The sequence below is a fragment of the Cydia strobilella genome, chromosome 2, assembly GCF_947568885.1.
Source record: "Cydia strobilella chromosome 2, ilCydStro3.1, whole genome shotgun sequence".
In the NCBI taxonomy this organism is placed as follows: Eukaryota; Metazoa; Arthropoda; class Insecta; order Lepidoptera; family Tortricidae; genus Cydia; species Cydia strobilella.
In genome coordinates this window covers 17,513,522-17,532,747 of record NC_086042.1, presented here as the reverse complement: position 1 = coordinate 17,532,747, position 19,226 = coordinate 17,513,522, and the positions used below count along the sequence as shown (strand labels likewise).

The window sequence follows — 19,226 nt, the reverse complement described above, 5'->3', positions numbered from 1 at the left end:
AGAAAAAGACGCGTAATTCAAATTTTCTATGGTAAGTCAACTCTTCACGCCTACATTTTTTAATTTGCCGCCGTTTTCTACTGACAAAGTGGATGTGCCAGAATGTATTATAGTAGTCATTAGAAGGGACAACCACGCCGATTTGTTGTTTATTTATGACCTCAAAGTATGCATGTAGGCTAATAATGCATAGAGGAAAGCCGGGTAATCACGACCGCGGGATAATCACGAACGCAGCTGTTTCACTGTGTTAGAAAGAGATAACATGATTTTGTCGATTGTTCAGGTATGTGTACGGTCCATATTATGGTTTCAATATGATGTATGTCCTCTTCTGTTACCATACCGAGTAATCATCATCTACTGGCGACGCGTCTGTAAATATATGACAGGCTTGTAATTACGGCAAAGTGACAACCCCACAGGTTGCCCGCATTGCTCGTATATGTTCACGTCAGAACATAAAGTGACAGTCCCAGAAACTGCCCGCAGTACGAACCATACACGTGGGACGTGGAAAATGTTAAATAGTAGACATTATGTTAAACTGTAGATATTCAACTTTAATCACGTATATATTCACGTCAGTAAGTAAAGTGACAGCCCCAAAACCTGACCGTAGTACGAACCATACACTTGATAAATAATTATTTATCGTAAATATCCATAATTTCGTTAATATCCAAACTTCGTTTGTTATTGTACGAATATCTATGCAAAAGTAGCTATTTTCTTTATTGCTGAAAAAGATACTCGTACAAAATGTTAAAGGACTGACCTTCCATGTTATTCGGGGATTGCACAAGATCATCATCATGTCTGTGTCGTTTAATAACCTAGCTTCTTTATTTTGTGAAGCAAATGTTCGTAATCACGATCTTTGCTCTTGTGCTTTCTTTTACCCATTGTACGCTATGATTAAACAATACAATTTATTTCTAGCTAGAAAAAAGATCTATTTATTATAAGAACGTGTGTCAGGCGTACACTGAAAATTGTGAATGATGGTAATGTCAGACGTTAATACGATTTAAACTTTTTCTTTTTCTATTCTCTTAAATTTAGTGTTTCAGGTCATGCGTTACGTGAAACTACATTATATTTATTTTGAATCTAGAAGAAGCAAAGAGGATAATTACATACGGCTGGGCCAAACATAAACTAAAATTATATATTTTTTGTTTCGTTACCTTAGCGGGTATTGGTGAACGAATTGAGTGGGTATATTACGAACGTTCGGCATTGCCCCACGTTGTGATTTTTGCCGGGCAATATATACCTATGTTTTTAAAAATCTAAGTTTAATCATGACTAATCTGTCGTACATGATCTCATTTTTAGGCTAATAATTTGGGTCAATAAAGAACGATCGTAATGGCCCCATTAGGTGTTCATGATCGACCAGTGTCGGGTAAACACGAACACTAGAGGTTTTGTTTTTGTTACAAAATTGATAAAATAAAGAGAAATTAATATTGTTGATTGTAATAGCTTAAAGTACGATAATTTACCTTTCCGAAGAAGCTATTAAAGTTAAACTACAAATACTATCTTTTGATTTATTTCAAAACTCCCTTAGATGTTGGTAATTACCCCGCCTTCCCCTATCTAAGGCATTTATTAGCTGATTAAATATTAAAATAGTACTATCGACTTGTAAGTTACAATTGTCTGCTAATAAATTTTATTGTTAAGTATTTTAATTAAGCTTACTGTTAATTAAGAACACCCCATCACTAATACAAAGAGAAGGTATAAAAGGACATATTATTAAGGTCGTTTGTCACAATTATTTTCATTTCCTAGCGAAAAAACATAAGAACAACGTAAAATGATTAAACATATTTTGAAAAAATTGGAAAATCCAAAACGACCCTTGCTTGGTCCCAATGTTAAAGCTTTACAATTTTGGGGACTTCTACTCCCAGAAAACGTAATTATGAAATATGTTTACATATGTCTACATATATCTATCATTTACTTTACGGCTACAGAATACGTGGATATATGGTTTATCAAATCGGACATGAATATGCTTTTGGAAAATCTTAAAATTACTTTGTTGGCTAGTGTGAGTGTAGTAAAAGTATCGACCTTTTTGACTTGGCAAAATTCTTGGCGAGACATAATTGACTATGTAACAGAAGTGGATTTAAACCAGCGAAAAACTACAGACGAAGCTAATCTAACCATTATTAAAAAAAATACAAAGTATTCACGTAAAATTACATACCTTTATTGGACGCTCATGTCTACTACTGTTGTAATCGTTATGGTACAGCCGATTATCAAATACGTCTTTTCACAAACATATAGAGATAATGTCAAGAGTGGAAAAGAATCCTATATCCAAGTCGTAAGTTCTTGGGTCCCATTCGACAAAAATAATATTATTGGATATTTAGCTGCTTACGCTATGCAAAGCTATGCATCTATATACGGTGGAGGTTGGATCACTTCATTTGACACAAACGCAATAGTGACTATGGTATTTTTTAAAGGAGAATTGCAGCTCCTAAGAAGAGACTCTGCTGAGATTTTCGGAACTGAAAATAATCCTGTATCGCGTGAGGAAGCAGAGAAGAGATTCAAGGAATGTCATAGAAGACATATTAACGTAATCAAGTAAGAGCCATTTATTTGCTGATGATTACGCAGGCATTTTTTCGGGTATAGGTCTGTAGGTACTTGTTACGAAGGTACCGTAAAATGTGCCTACTTTGCTCCAAGGTAGGCACAATTTACGTTTTTTTTTTAATACTACGTCGGTGGCAAACAAGCATACGGCCCGCCTGATGTTAAGCAGTCTCCGTAGCCTATGTACGCCTGCAACTCCAGAGGAGTTACATGCGCGTTGCCGACCCTAACACACCTCTCCCTCGAGCTCTGGCAACCTTACTCACCGGCAGGAACACAACACTATTAGTCTAGTGTTATTTGGCTGCGGTTTTCTGTAAGGTGGAGGTACCTCCCCAGTTGGGCTCTGCTCTAGATCTGGAATGACATCCGCTGTCCTGTGCCCTACCACACAAAGCGAGATGTCATTCACAGTGCCCATACCTCTCTTTTGGACGTAGCTTAAAGACATACCCGGGTCCAAAAGGACATACCCGGGTCCAACATTGCGCTTACGTAATTAATTCGTAATGTTATTACATTGCGCTTATAACATTGCGCTTACGTAATTAATTCGTAATGTAATTCGAAATTTAATTTAAATTTTAAATTTTTTATAACGTAAACATAAATATAATGAGGTTATGTTTTATAGTTGCCATATATAAAAACTGTTGGAGCACAATTACCCAGTGGGGAGCAAAGTAGGTAGGCACATTTTTTTAAAGTAAGTAAATAATTTACGTTAAACAACTTTATTTTATTGTTAGTTCGTGATACATTGGTTTGAGAGTATACTAATATCCATATTTGGTATATCAATTTTCATGTACGTTTGCAACACCAAAAGATACCAAAAAGCAATGTGAGATAGTAACTTCTTAAAATATTAAACTGGTGCCATGTCCACTGCTTTTTCTCTACTTAGTTATTTATTAAATTCATTTCTGTTTTTTTCTCAGATATTCGAGGCTCTTCGACTCCTGCTTGTCACCGATCATGCTTTTCTACATGTTCGTATGCTCCGTGATGCTCTGCGTAACTGCCTATCAGATAAGGGTGCGAAAAATAACCAAAAGGCTCTGTCCTACCGCCAACAATTAGCGAGTAGCAAATATAGCAATAAGACAGCTTATTTTCTTTGTGGGCGATTATTTTCTCTGTGAAAAACTAAACTCCAGAAGAGTGAACAGTCAATGATCTTCGATTCATAAATGCATTTCTCTCATTTAAACGAGATCTACTCATATACGTAGGTCTTTGGCGCGAGAATATAGTCAAACGCTACCCACTGTTGCGACGGCGGTCGGACAGGGTGTCAGGATGACACGCCCCAGCAAAAAAATCGAATCACTGCTTGGCTTGTTTTGCTTCTCAATTCTATAACTCTTCTAATTTTGACGTCATCATAATGAAAGCTGACATTAATAGCCTATGAAAAATTACAAAATTTTTATTTCTTGCAGGACGACCAAAAAAATGTTCTCTAAGAATAAACAAAAAAACGCTTTAAAAAAAATCTGTAGTTTTTATTTAAAAATACAGTTTCTTTAATATAGTATAAAAATTTTGAAAAATGTGTAATTGATTCATAGAGATTGTTAATAATTGTTTCATAGATTTCATTAATATCCTAAGATAACTCTGTAGTATTCCTCCAGCACCGCCGTGTTCAGGACTTTGACATCGATCGACTCTCGATTTAACCAGTTTAAGTTTTTTAAGTGTATGGTTCTGAAAAACTGGGAGCTTTACTCGAAAACCAGGAACGGCCACCAGTGGTGAATATTATTAACTTCGATTAGTCTTACCGGAACATTAAAATTTACGAATCCTTAGTGGATAGTTTGTAAAGAAAATAGATTGTGGAGAGTACCAAGTTAATTATTATAATTAGTACCTACACTTGCAGCTATAAAATAAACAGTGGCCATACGTAACGTTTAAAAATAAAACCTTTAGTTCCATCTCGGCTGCTTCTCGAGATTTGACTTGCAATATTCGTAGGAATGAGTAAAGTTAAAAAACCGGCCAAGTGCGAGTCGGACTCGCGTTCCGAGGGTTCCGTACATTACACAATTTAAACAATGTATTTTTTATGTGAAACGTGAGTGAAATGTCTTTAAAAACCCTGTAGGGGTCGGATCAAAAACTAAGTAATTAAGTCCGACTCACGCTTGACTGCACATTTCTAGTAGGTTTTCCTGTGATCTATAGGTAAAGATCCATTTTGTGTATTTTTTCAAAATTTTAGACCCAGTAGTTTCGGAGATAAAGGGGGGAATGGTCATTTTTTGCCTATTTTCTTGAATAACTTCTAAACTGTTAATCCTAAAATTATAAAAAAAATATGTTTAAGATTCTCACGATGAGCTCTTTCATTTGATATGTAGCACGATATAGTTTGAAAAACTTTAAGTAATGCTTTTCTCATTTACCCCCCCAAAAGTGGCCCCCGAGTTTAAAATTCATTTGTTTACGTTACATATCCGTCTTTGGGTCACAAACTTACATATGTATACCATATTTCAACTTAATTGGTCCAGTAGTTTCGTAGAAATTGGGCTGTGACAGACGGACATACAGACAGACAGACAGACGCAAGAGTGATCCTATAAGGGTTCCGTTTTTTCCTTTTGAGGTACGGAACCCTAAAGAACAGTCAAGATGTTGGAATAGGATTGGCGCCCAAACGGTTCTGTACATCACACAATTTTTTACGGACTTGTTTTTTCGTAACATCGACTCACACTTGACTCAAAATTTGAGGCCCAGTGGTTTCAAAGATAAGATGGAGGAATGGTCAATTTTTGTCTGTTTTCTGAAATAACTTAATGGCTTCAACAATCTCTTTCCGTCCGGTACGGTGGGACTGGATCGCTCAAATTTTCGACTGAAACGCTAGAAAAGTCTAGCTGTCAACCTGTCCGAACAAAAATCTCCCGTACAACTAAATATCTCAATAAGCTGGGACGGTTATCATGCAATATTACTCTCGCCCTGGTAGTGACTGTGTGAATAGGGGGTAGAGCTGGAGGGTACATTTTAAAATTCTGTCAAATTACCCCATCACACACACAAACATAGTTCACGCACACTAATATTTTTAAAGGTGCTATTTTGAGTTTGGTATTAACCACGGGCCTCCTTCGAGGAAAACTATAAAAGCGTTCCTTTATAAGAATATAACGAATATAAGAATACATTTCCTTGTCTGTTCATGTCATCTAAAATACACCATTGACACTAAACCCTTGAAACATGTGAATGAAGTAAAAGACCTCGGCACATGGTTTGACGTTCGACTTACATTTAATCCGCATATTGCCAAGCTGTGCAATGGAGCTAGAAAGTGTTTAGGATTTGTCATTCGTCAAACCAAACTGTTTACCAACCAGCACGCTATTAGCGTCTTATATAATGCATATGTGCGCAGCAGGTTGGAAACGAAGTCCGTCGTTTGGAATTCCCATGAGCACCAATATACGCTCCAGTTGGAAAAAGTACAAAAGTCATTTGTGCGCTGTTTGTACCACAAAATATATGGACGCTACCCGTACTTATACCCAACTCTCTTCGTCCTCGGAATGGTAGACTACACGTCCCTCGAGTTTCGAAGACATATGTATCTAGTAACATACTTTATAAAACTAATCCGAGGACTAACAATTAATCCGGAGCTACTGGCACTGGTTCCATTGAGGGTCCCGCGTACGTGTGGCATGCAGTTGTTTTTTACCCCAGTATCAAAACTTTTGATAGAATCAAGCCGGTACCTGGAGACACTAGTCACTAAAAGCTCTATTACCTTTTAATACAATTATACTGTTAACTAGTAGTTAACAGTATAATTGTACATTTATATTTACACTTTAGCTTATATACACTATATTTCATAATTATTTTATTTTATTTAGGTAGGTATAATAATAAATAAATTAACCTACCTAAATAAAATAAAATAATTATGAAATATAGTGTATAAGCTAAAGTGTAAATATAAATATAATTTGAATGTTAGCATGTAAGGTTTATCTGTTAGTGCTAATATTATATATTAAATAAATAAAATAATAAAATGTCACACTTATGTGACGTATTTAACAAAATCAATAGCCCCCTTTACTGCTTCCTACTTTTTATTATTTTTACGAACTTTGTTTGGGAGCATTACTCGGTTCGCAATAAGCAATCTTTCCTATTTCAGCAGCTTCTGACAATATACTTAAAACATAAATCTTTTATTTTCAGTTTGGAACTAGTCTGATGCAAACAATATTACAAGTTGAATATCTTGTGTTCGGCGTGTCTCAACTCTTTATGTATTGCTGGCACAGCAACGATGTCATGCACACTGTAAGTCATTTCATGAAATAATTCGTTAAGTTGTAGTGCAATTAATTTAAATTGTCATTAATTTAGCAACAGCAACCAACCAATACGCGTGACTTGAGTGCGGACTCGATTAACGTCATACTCATATGCCTGATCTATAAAATATTTGTATGTACCTTTGATACTAAGGCTATTTAAAATGTAAGGCTAATTAATTGCAAGTAACATAAAAATTGATATAATTTTTTCAGGTAAGTAGACTCTTTCACGGACTTAGAATTATTTAAGTAAATGAAGGCTTAAAAATTTCACTGAAGCCAATAAAGGGCCTCTACTTACTGCTTATTTAAGCTACACACATCTGCAAAAGTTCATACTCACTTTATAAATGGCATACATTAAGAACACTTTAGCCACGATTGTACGGCGAGCTTAAAATGTATTTATACATAACTTTAATGGAGTTCTTTTATATAGTAGGTATTCGCTTTTGCAGCTCGGTTTACTAAGAAATTTCCAAAATCAATTAATTTCAACAACTTAAACATATATTAAATCACATTTACAATCAGGGTCTATCGCGAATTTATTTTGTTACCTTTATATACCGACGTTTCGACACAGGAACAGGGACTTAAACATAGTAAGTTATATAATATACTCCTAAAATGAAACAAACGATGCGCTTAGATATTAATTTCGCAGATTAATACTTATTTCAGAGCCAGGACGTAATCCACGGCCCATACGAAAGCAGATGGTGGTGTAAGAATGCTCTCCGCAAGGATCTCATCATATTACTGGGGCAGTACCGCAAAGAGATTGTATTTTCTGCAGGGCCTTTCACCAATCTAACTCTACCCACTTTTATAAGTGTAAGTTTTTCTAAAAACTTATTTGACGAGTAGTATTATTAGGTACCTATAGTTACTTTAAGGTACCAGCTACAGTAATTGTAGCATTTTTGTAGCTGACATCAGGTCAATTTGACATCAGAATGATATTTGAATCATGCTATTTAGTCATGCATTTCGCTCGTACTTGTCAATTTGAATCATGAATCATATTATTTAGCGTTCGGCGAGACGCACAATAGCTAAATAACATGAATCAAATATCATTCTGATGTCAGTGTATATTCGAATTTAGCTATGTTGACAATGCACATGTAAATTATGACATTAATAATTGAATTTAAACGGTACTAAATTAGCCAATTTTGAGGTGTAAAGGCACAAATATGTACTTTCCGCTAATGCATTAAATAATGAGTTTGAATAAATTAACAGTTAAAGTTTAATGAAAACAAATCAAACCTTTAAATTTGTTTCAGATTTTGAAAGGTGCCTACAGCTACTACACATTGTTGATCAAGTAACAAAGAGATATTGTAAAAGTAGAGCAGTTGCTGTAGATATTTATAGTATACACGTTATATGTATACACATTGATACACAGACACATAACATCATTTCAACCTAATTTTAATTTTGAGGAAAGGTGAGCAAAAAAAGACCTTTTATTGATTTTTATGTTTTAAATGATAACTCATTGCTGTGGCACCTGAACCATCACCAATGACAGATGATGATAACAATGAAACATTGTAGTGGTGGTTCAGGTGCTACAGCTATTGCCTACTTTCCAGCTTGGTTTTAGATCATTTATTGCCACATTTGCCACATTTCCGAACAGTGGCGTAAAAAGTATGTTATTGCATTGTCATCGAACTTAAGGACTCATTCAGATTCCAATAAAAAAATAATAGACATGTCATTAAAATGTTTCAACTTAGAGAATTTATATGTTTTGTTTATTTGCGTTTTCGTGTGTCATTAACTTTAGAAAAACTATTAAGAATCTATTTTGTGAAAATAAGGATCTGTAACATCACAAAAACAGATAGTACATAAAACGACCCATTATGTCTGTTTGTCGAGGAATTTATCTGATCCCAGGATAATTGAAACGTGCTAAAGCTAATATCTCGCGGATTATTATTTTTTTTCCAATATTCTTTGTTAACGTAAAAATCTCGTAAGATTCTTTTAGGATGGACTTAAAAAACGATAAAATAAGATGAAATAAATAAAACAACATAAAGAGGTATTAAGATTTACATAAATATTTCATTGTTTAGGTATCTATTATGTACGTATTAGCACATTCAGTGCCGCTAGTTGCCGTTTTGGCCTTACAAAGCATTTTCGCTATATACGTGTGGGTATTTTAAGTGCGTAATTTGTACGTCATGTTCTCTTTCATATTGGTGAGAAAAAAAATTGTATTGTATTGTATCACGTTAATATTTGAGACAACGTTCTACCGCCTGTACAATGGGCTGTGCTCTGAAGAATTGATTGACATGATGCCAACGGCCGCTTTCTATCACCGCACCGCTCGCCATCGGCAGGGCGTTCATCCTCACACCCTAGCACCTAAATGGTCGCGTACTGTGCGGTTTAAGAGGAATTTCCTCCCACGTACGCTTCGGCAGTGGAATGAGCTCCCTGCCGAGGTTTTCCCGAGGGGCTACAGTATGGGGTTCTTCAAAAAAGGAGTGTACAGGTTTTTAAAGGGTCGGCAACGCGCATGTAATATCTCTGGTGTTGCACGCGTCCATAGGCTACGGTGACTGCTTACCATCAGGCGGGCCGTATGCTTGTTTGCCACCGTCGTGGTATTAAAAAAAAGACAATAACTATACAACTGGTTTTTTAGGTATAGGTAATAATTTAACCCCTTAAATCGTATGCATAACAATGGATCAGAGCATAATAAATTCCGATACAAACATTTGCAAATCTATTTTAACAACCACCGTATATTCCGAAATTATTTGCCAAAACAAAGGCACTGTGCGTTCAATTCCGCGTTAAAATTATGTAAATAGCATGGACAGTGCTCAGGTGCCAAGTTTTTGTTTGAACCCGAAGTAATTTACATAGGTTGGTAAGAAAAATACTTGACACTTACTGAACACGTTTGGGTAGGCTTAGAGCTTTTTGCTTTAATAAAAAAATGTTTTGACCTATATACATGTTATACAAAATGTTTGTTTTTTATTCCGATTTAGGTTAGTTACTGGAAGCTTTCATGATTTGCAAGGTTGCTTACGACAGCCAGCTGTTAAGGTGAGTTATTATTTTTGTTAACCCTTTTTCAGGCATAGTACGATTTATCGACCACATAATGCGCCAATAGAATTTCAACTTTAGCATTCTGATTTAAGTTGTCTTTAAAACAAAGCTGCAGGCCTATATATTGGACGGCTTTATCCGCGCGATTGAAAGTGAGGGATACTGTTTTATCACGCTGTCACATAGACAAGAACGACCATCATATCCGTACTGGATTCATTGGAATATATTTAGATTTTTTAAGAAAACCTTGTAAGTAGATCAGTGCGACCTGGAATAGGGTTAACGTGTAACATTTAAGTTACCAACTGTCGTGTATAAAAAAGCTGTATTGTAGTGGATAAAGAGTAGATTGTAAAGAATCAAAAGAACCTATGGTGAATTTAGAATAAAGCCTAGATATGCCTGCGGCAGAGTATTGTCCTATTGGAGTACAAGGACCTCTTGTTACATCTAAACCGGTGCTGGAAGCCTAGCAGAGAGATTTTAATTAACATTGCCGGGCTGAGGACAGGCCGCAAGGGCTGGCTCTTTGTGTGGGGGCTCGCATTAAAAGCGCCTTGGCATCATCCTGACTGAGACACGCAGCCTGCGAGCCGGAACTGCGTCCTACGGCGTAGATTATGGCGTCACTGCGCCACGCCGGAAAGCTGGCGGCGGGCACCTGCGCGCTGAGGGGCGCGGTATTCCATCCTGCCGTGGGGGGTAGTAGCGATAACGAGTCCGTTTCTCACGCGCACCACAGTAAATCACACGCGGAATCACGCGCACAACATTTAAGAGGTTTCTCCCAGCCTAGTCAGGCGGCAGAGGACAATGGTTTGTCCGTTCTCCGAGCTTCGCTGAAACGTTGCGTCTCGAGCCCTCCCAGTATCCAATCTGTCTTTCTAATTCAAACAATGCTGAAATAAAATATATATTTGTTAACATTAATCATACTTTAAAAGACTAATGTTTATTACTAATAATTATATACTTAATGCCATTCTTTACTTCGTTTTATTTACAATGTCGTTTATCTGTGCGTAGAACTAAACCGTGAGAATTGTCACTTCCATTTTTGACAGATAAACGTCATTGCCTGATGTACCTACAATTCTCGTCTTTAAATCAACCAATGATTTCATATATGATTTTGAAAATACTAAATAACTCGAAACGTGAACGATCTAAATAGCTTCAGTGAACTGCGAGGAACATTTTGATATGTTTTTGGCTAAGTTCTGTACAGTGGTTGTGATGTAATTTGGATGTCAAGTTTCGCCAAGATCATGTGCTTTTCTTAACCTGTTCTTCGAAGTTATCTGATTAAGAGGCTGGATATCTTACTCAACCTACAGCTGAGAAGGTATGCTTTAGTTTTACATAAGTGTTATACTGGAAAACATGTTATTTTGTTGAAAATCCGACATTGATGTTTTGGAGGTTTAATGGTAGGTTCTCTTGTATATCGATGTATGTAGCATCGCTACACAACTTCCTTGAGAAAATATAATGAGGAACGACTAGTACGACAACGCCATATAAAATTCAATGTATCTTTTCCTAAATTAACACGACGTATTGAAAAGGAACTATTATATTGTACCTATCTACCTAGATAAGGACTACTCCCGCCCTCACTAATATTATTTCAATAGTAAAATGGTCGCATCCAGATAAAACCATAAAACTTGGTATGCGTGTAACTTATAGGGCTATAATAAAAAAACGTCAAGTATTTCCTCCCCACCTACATATTTGTGTCATCGACATGTTTTTTGATAAACTGATGAATTAAATATGAGCTGAAGCCGTAATGTAACTGCGCTAAAACCATTGCTAATTAGCTCGTGTAGTCTCTTTCAATCAATCAGTTTTTATCATTTCCTTCAGTGTGCGGACTGTACCTATCCTTTATAGAATGAACCTTAACCCGAATAAAAAATATCTTTATTTCGGAACGTTCAAAATGGCTTATTATTTTCGCGGCGACAGAAAAATTAAAGAGCAGTAAACTATTTGCAACTAAAATAATAACTTGTCAGCGATTAAATATTTTGGCAATCATTTATATTAAATGAGCTTTAAACTAAGGATATTTTAAAATTCAAATAATGACAGCTACTTTAAGGTAGCAGAAATAATAAATAATATTACTGAAATCATAGGCGAGGTACTATAAATAATGACTTGGCGACTAATATTAGCAGAAGGATAACAAACTTTATATTAGTGGCAACTACAGGTCTCCATCTAAAAAAGCATTTTGGGCTTTGATTTGCTGGCAGCTTAAATATTAAAATGGGTGCTATATAAAAGTAATGGAGAGTTATTTTTTTAGTTTTCGAAACCATAATGTAATGAAAACGGCGACAAGCGCGTTCGTTTGAAGTGGAGTGCGGGTCGCGTAAAATGGGAATCTAAAATTACACTAAATCAGTAGGTAGGTTAGGTTCGTTAGGTAGCTTTAAATGCCCGAAGGGCAAACCGCCCAGGAAAATGGGAGCCCCGCGATACATTCTATCGTTTTTTTATAAATCTTCATTTTTAGTTTTAAAGTGTGTCGACAGATGGCAGTGAATTTACTGGGGTTACAAAATTTACTATGACAGTACCGCTCTAGTATAAGTTACTCTATGATTATAGCTATGTGTTAGTAAGTACATTAAAAATAAAACTTTCAACAATGAAATCACGATCCAATAAATTTAAATAAGGAATATAATAATAATAATTAATATGTCAAATTCAAAATAAAATAGACTAGAATACGAATTAGAATGTCAAAAATGTACTACTTTGTTTATATTATATATATTGTTCTTGTGTGTTGTGTTTTTATTGTTTTAGTGTAAGTTTTGACATTGTAAATTTACAAGTTTGGGAACAAATCAAATTATTTTATTAAATATTTTGATTTGTGTTTTTTAAAGTAGTCACACTACTATATATAAATTAAAAACTGTAATAGATGCCGGCGGCGGCGGCGGTTCGAATCCGGCCTTCACCACTGGAGGGCTTCGTCACTTTTTCTTTAATATATGACATCTATTACAGTTTTTAATTGTAAATTTACTTATATTTTGGATTTGTAAGTATTTATCTACTTACTCTTATTGTAATTGTGTTGACAATCCTTATTGAAGCTATAATTTTATTTTCATTAGTATTGTTATTATTTTCCTTTTTTTTTTTGACGATCATGATATAAATTCTTATATTTTTGACATTAATGCAAACTTATTATGTAAATTGTCTTTCATGAAATAAATCATCTAATCTAATCTAATCTATTCAAATTCATATAAATAATGATTTAATGTCAAAATAGCAACAGATACAAGCATAACAAAAGTCGACATATTTTAATTAATAGTTTTGACCCATGCACACAGGATGGAACTATCTGGTCTATCGGCGATGACCTTCAGTATCCTGTTGTCGCTGCGTCGGATGCGATTTAAGATAGATGATAAAAGTCGTCGGTACGCGCCTCGGCAAACATTTCTGACGCGCTACAGAACGAACCGTGGCATCCTCAACAGGATTCTGAAGGCATCATTACTGGATACGAATTAGGGCGATGGTTGTAATTAAAAATACCACCAAACATAATATTTGAAATGAATTAGTCTAACTAGTAAGCAATTAAGTAGGTAATAACCGGGAATTATGAAAACCTTTTACTACGTTCCTACGTGACTATAATTATTTGCATTAAAGGAGTATTATCTATGAAAGTTGTCGTGGATGGGGTAACATTCCTGCATAATATAATATAATGTTATTAATTCCACACACACCCCTTACGTTATGGTATGAATTTTTATAGCCACCGCTTATGAATTTAGACCTTTTGTTGTAGGTACTGTGGCGACTAATCGTTACGGCCTTTCCAGAGAAAACCGTTACGGAATTGAAATTCTTCAATAGTGTATGGTGGTTAAGGATTCATATTTTTTTTAATTATTTATTATGGTTATCTAGCGGCTGTCCAGCGCTACTGTGTTACGCTTCAGGTCGCATTTCTCTACCGATTCCCGTGAAAATTTAGCGAGGAGGTTTAATATTTAGATCAGCAAGGTTTCACTCACTAAGTATTATTTTTAGTCGCTTTTGGCGACATGTTTAATACTACAGACATAACTATATGGATTAATTTTTTCAGCAGGTGTATTTCGCTGGTTCGATGATCTACTTATAATCTCATCGTCTAGTCATCATCATCGTTAGTCTATAAAATTTAAGGAGTTCCCTTGATCTCTCCAGGATCAGATCTTTACTTGATGACAATGTGACTAACCTAGAAATCTCTTCTCTTTCAAAATATATTTTTTGGAATCGATTTTATAAATAAGATTAATAAAACATACGATGAATTTCTCGTTTTTTGTAGTGGGTTAAATAAAAATCTGCTTTTCACCTAGTATCGTTCACGAGAAAATCATATAGAAATTTTATTTATGAAAAATGAAATGAATGAAAATACAGTGACCGAGCGAATTTCAGCTTGAACAAAAATTCTTTCGTATATCTGGCTGTTCTCCGCTACAGGCCGCATTTCTCATTGAAATTTCGTGTACCCGACATTATACATAGTTACATAGAATTTATTTATCGTTTTGTTTTTAGAATCGGCGGCGTTTAAAATTGAGGAAATCGGCACAAAGGACTTTTTATTTTTGAAGCTTATCGCGTGGACACAGAGCTAACTACTAGTTTTAAACAAATTTTAACTTTACACTGATACTCTTCGTTTGAATTTATCCTTCTTAGTTTCTACAATATTTATCATTGCACAAAGTTTGAAAATATTTACATATATACCTAATATTTAACACACTTATCCCAAAATAAACATTCAGCTCTGAAAATCCAGGTATTCCGGTAAAGAAGTTTTAAACTCAGGCTTATCAGATTAGCTCAGTCACGTAGCTATCTAACTTTGAAAAAGTGAAGTACAATCTGACAATAAATAATATAAATTACTAAAAAGAGGAACTAAAGTTAAAATCAAACCTTGCAATACTAGTTGCCTTGTTAAAATCTAACTATGGACTAAAAACGACCATTTTGCTGGATATTATAGCAATATAATGATATAAATTTAATAATGCTATCTAATCTAAATCTAAATCTATAGCGGCAACAGAAACACATCATCTTTGAAAATTTCACCTGTCTAGCTATCACGGTTCATGAGATACAGCCTGGTGACAGACAGACAGATAGACGGACAGACGGACAGCGGAGTCTTAGTAATAGGGTCCCGTTTTTACCCTTTGGGTACGGAACCCTAAAAACTGACTGCGAAAACAAAGACCGTCCTCTGTCGTCTGCGGTCCAGCCCAATACTTCCAGCAACCCATGAGCTGGGTTTGATGATGTTTTGTTTGTATGTATGAAGCTATTAGGGTTGTTTTATACATATTGAGCAGAGAGGTACAAACCGAAAGAAATAAGATATCAAAATTGTGAGACAATGATGAACACGTGTGTGTGTGATTTTATCGGTTGCTGTAGAAAAAGTTGTTGTAGATTAAATATGTCATTCTTGCAAAGATTCGATCCCTCTACAATGACTTACTCTCAATTCACTGAAATACTTCAACTGCAACAACAAAGAGCTGTATCTTCGTGTTTTTCTTTCTGTCATGTTTTCTTTTTTTTTACTCATTAGCATTTTCTGACAAAAGGAAATATCAGTTGGAGGTCCGACTGCAATGTTCAAAGAGAACGTCTGGATAAATAAAATAAGCTAGTTATTCGAGTAAAGGGCTAAGTAAAATTATCAGTCAGGCAATTTTTATTTCATAAATCGTGCGGTTTTTTATAATTAAAGCTCTGCCTCTAAGTACAATCAACCTTCCTAACACTAAATTAACATACAACATACTTTTATAGAAAACGACCAACATTCACACCTATTTAATATGTCAGTATAGTTGGAATATGTGTATAAGTAAGTAAGTAAGTAATGCACTTTATGTTCCAAGTAATAACGTAACGTAATACTAAATACTAATCTGTGGCAATAACTAGTTGTACAAAATCAAAATGAAAATATGTAAAATACCTGAGAACGTATTTACAGGATAAGATGTACTTAGGAAACATATGAAAGGTTTCATCAATTCAGCTTTAGATCTTATCAATACTTAATATACGACGTTTTGGCCACTCACTCACTGACACAGACCTTTCTAGGGTACTTCCCGACGCAGTTTTGTTTAATATAAGTCATCAGAAATTTTAAAGTTACAGAATTTTTGTAACTTTCGTCCTCCATCCCCCAAAAACTAAAAATAACTAGGACACCTTACAAAAGAAATTTGATCCCACCTAAAGCATTTCATGTAAAATTGGCAGGCAAGACTCACTAGCTTTTACTGTCAAAAGGTATCAGATCCCAGAAAAAGCCAAGCCACTAAGCCCGGACTTTACTAACCCTGCACCTTTGGCTAGCAGCTAATTAAGTATCTTCAACGGTTCTAGTGGTCAGGATGGGCATGCAGAATGGCCTTCTCTGCCCTAAGCTCCTTGTGTCTGAGAAATATTATAAACAGTACGACTACCACCAGTTTTGACATTGACATATTCGCCCACGTCTACGGTCGCAACTTACTTTATATACATCTCGATTGCACTAATATGCGAGTACGAGCGAGATGCATAGAAAGTAAGTTACGTAGACGTGAGCGAATATATCAATGTCAAAAACTATGGCTTGGCCGTTTAGTCTAGGTAAGGAAAGAGCAGCTAATAAGTATCTTCAACGGTTCTAGTGGTCACGATGGACATGCAGAATGGCCTTCTCTGCCCTAAACTCCTTGTGTCTGAGCAATATTATATTATATAATATTATTTACTATTCTTTAATATAGTCCTGGATAGTTGATGGAAATAATTACTTAGCACCGGTATGAAAGTTTAGATTTGGTTAGATTTAGTAACTCTATTGTCCGTAGTTTTCCTTTGGGTAAGGCCCCTCGGGCGAAGAAAACTCACGTGACAACTTATTAATCGTGTTAAATTATTAACGATTAAAAAATATATTTTAAATATCTAACAATTTTACAATTAAAATTTCACTTTATTTTATGTAACATCTGAGACTTATATATAGGTTTCAGTCATAAAACCATAGCTAAAAGTAAAATTTTAACTTAAATACTTGCATACCTAATTCTGTGTTACTTTTTGTTCCTTAAAAAACTCACTAAATACAAAAGACATTTACCTCGTTTAATCAAAGCTTTAGGAATATTTGTTTAAATCGCTCTTGACTTTACGGTCGTTTTTGCAGACACTTGACTGCCCACAGAATACTCAGCATTTTTCAAACAGTAGTTGCAAATCGCTAATTAACTAACAGATAGAATAACTATAAATATTTTTTCCTACAATACCACACACACACACACAATTAACTATAAATATTTTTTTTAATGTTATGCAATAACATGCATAGGTAGGTACCTCTTATTTCAGTAATTGGTCAGAAAGCCTGTTTGTGGTTTTGTGTTGCTTACAATAATTCTACGAATAATAAAATCAAATAGATAAACCCAGTCGGTAAGTGTAGACCAGGTAATATTTGTTGTGTGACCGTTGGACTTTATAAATTACCTTATCCTTGTTCTTTTAAAGTAACAAAAGCCTTTACACATTTTACCTGAGTAGGTAATGTCTCTAGTGAAGTATTATTTTCTGTATGGCTGTTTTGTTAATATTTGTGGCTAATTTCTTTTAAACTATCTGGTTACGGTCTTTTTTTATTTAATAAGCCTTTACAACAAACGCACAAGCATAAAATTTTAGAGCAGTCATACAATTTTATTTAATTGTACATCTAGGTACTTTTGTCTGTGACCAGTGCTCTTAAAAGTTGGATCAGATCCAATGGCTCCGTGCAGTTCAAAAAGCGTATTTAGTATTTCGGTAAGGCTCTCATAATGCGCTTGACTCGCTTCTTTGAGGTGTTCACGAGATTTCATTACTTTATTATATATGCATTTACGTTTTTTTATACCACAGCATACGGCCAACCTGATGGTAAGCAATCACCGTAGCCTATGGACGCCTGCAACTCCAGAGGTGTTACATGCGCGTTGCCGACCTTTTAAAAACCTGTACACTCCTTTTTAGAAGAACCCCATACTGTAGACCCTCGGAAAAACCTCGGAAGACATGAGAGTTTTAATTAGGTAGGCATGTACAGATTTACAAAATTTTAATACCGCATAAATTGTTGCTACTGTTGAAAAAAGGTTAAAGCCTTTTAACCTTTCGTTGTCGTCTTACGCCACAGGAAGCAAAATATTATACTCAATGAAACAAATAGCGTACAACTTAATGCACTCAGATATAAGGCTTTGTCCCTTCTCCTAATTGAAGTAACAAACGTACCTATCGCGACTTAGGGACAAGAGTTAGGTATCCGAGACATATGTATTACTCTGCAACTAGACATCATATATAACGAACAAGACATCTACCTATATTAAATAAAGAAAAGAAAGAAAAGAAAGAAAATATATACAAACATGTAAAATGGAAAACATAAAAGACCAATACTTTATATTGTAATTTTTTGTAAGTTTTTTAAGAAACAAGACTTTATACTGCGAGTCTCATCATTATTTATTTTTTACATTTTAGTTTTTTGCTTATAATTTTTTTATCACTGCTTTTTATGAATATTTGAATTTGACATCTAAAACGTCTATTTTTTGCTTTCAGAAATCGGTCACTATTATATACGTAAATTACATTTTAGTGGTCCTTGTACTGCTCCTGACCTGCTCGTCAAAAAAAGTGTTATACTAGGTATATTTTCCTTTAATGTTAACGCCGTACCAAATGATGAATACAATAATAAAATAAAGTGATATAACTACGAGTATTAAACAAAGCTAAAAACCATACAATTCATACAAATCATAAGTATAACATTTACTCCCAAGTCGCCCCGCAGTGCCCGGGGAGTCGTAAACGTTTACGACCCAACTTACTGATGTTTAACAGTCTGTCTGTACTGGAAGTGTGTGATTCGGTGATTCCACCCAGCGGCGTCGTTATGACGGATTTTAAGATAATTAATTCATAGGATTCCAAGTTCCGTAAAAGTTGCAAGGGGATTGATGCCATTCA

General features: G+C 35.0%; 1 protein-coding gene and 1 long non-coding RNA gene across 3 annotated transcripts; one reads left to right on the top strand and one right to left on the bottom strand.

Annotated features, from left to right (window-relative positions):
• Positions 1-1,763: 1,763 nt before the first annotated feature.
• LOC134752186 (odorant receptor Or2-like) lies at positions 1,764-8,408 on the top strand. Of its 2 annotated transcripts, XM_063687809.1 has the most exons (6): positions 1,811-1,933; positions 2,502-2,625; positions 3,579-3,675; positions 6,868-6,972; positions 7,674-7,826; positions 8,285-8,408. In XM_063687809.1, the coding sequence occupies exons 3-6, from the start codon at positions 3,616-3,618 to the stop codon at positions 8,327-8,329; spliced, it is 363 nt and encodes a 120-aa protein (XP_063543879.1). In that variant the 5' UTR covers positions 1,811-1,933; positions 2,502-2,625; positions 3,579-3,615; the 3' UTR covers positions 8,330-8,408. The 2 variants fall into 2 exon arrangements, with proteins under 2 accessions (XP_063543872.1, XP_063543879.1); XM_063687802.1 differs by having other exon boundaries at positions 1,764-2,625.
• LOC134752203 (uncharacterized) lies at positions 2,743-18,260 on the bottom strand. Its single transcript, XR_010128741.1, has 2 exons — positions 18,123-18,260; positions 2,743-2,792 (listed from the first exon to the last, which is right to left on the bottom strand). It is a non-coding gene; the product is annotated as an uncharacterized LOC134752203 (long non-coding RNA).
• Positions 18,261-19,226: the final 966 nt, after the last annotated feature.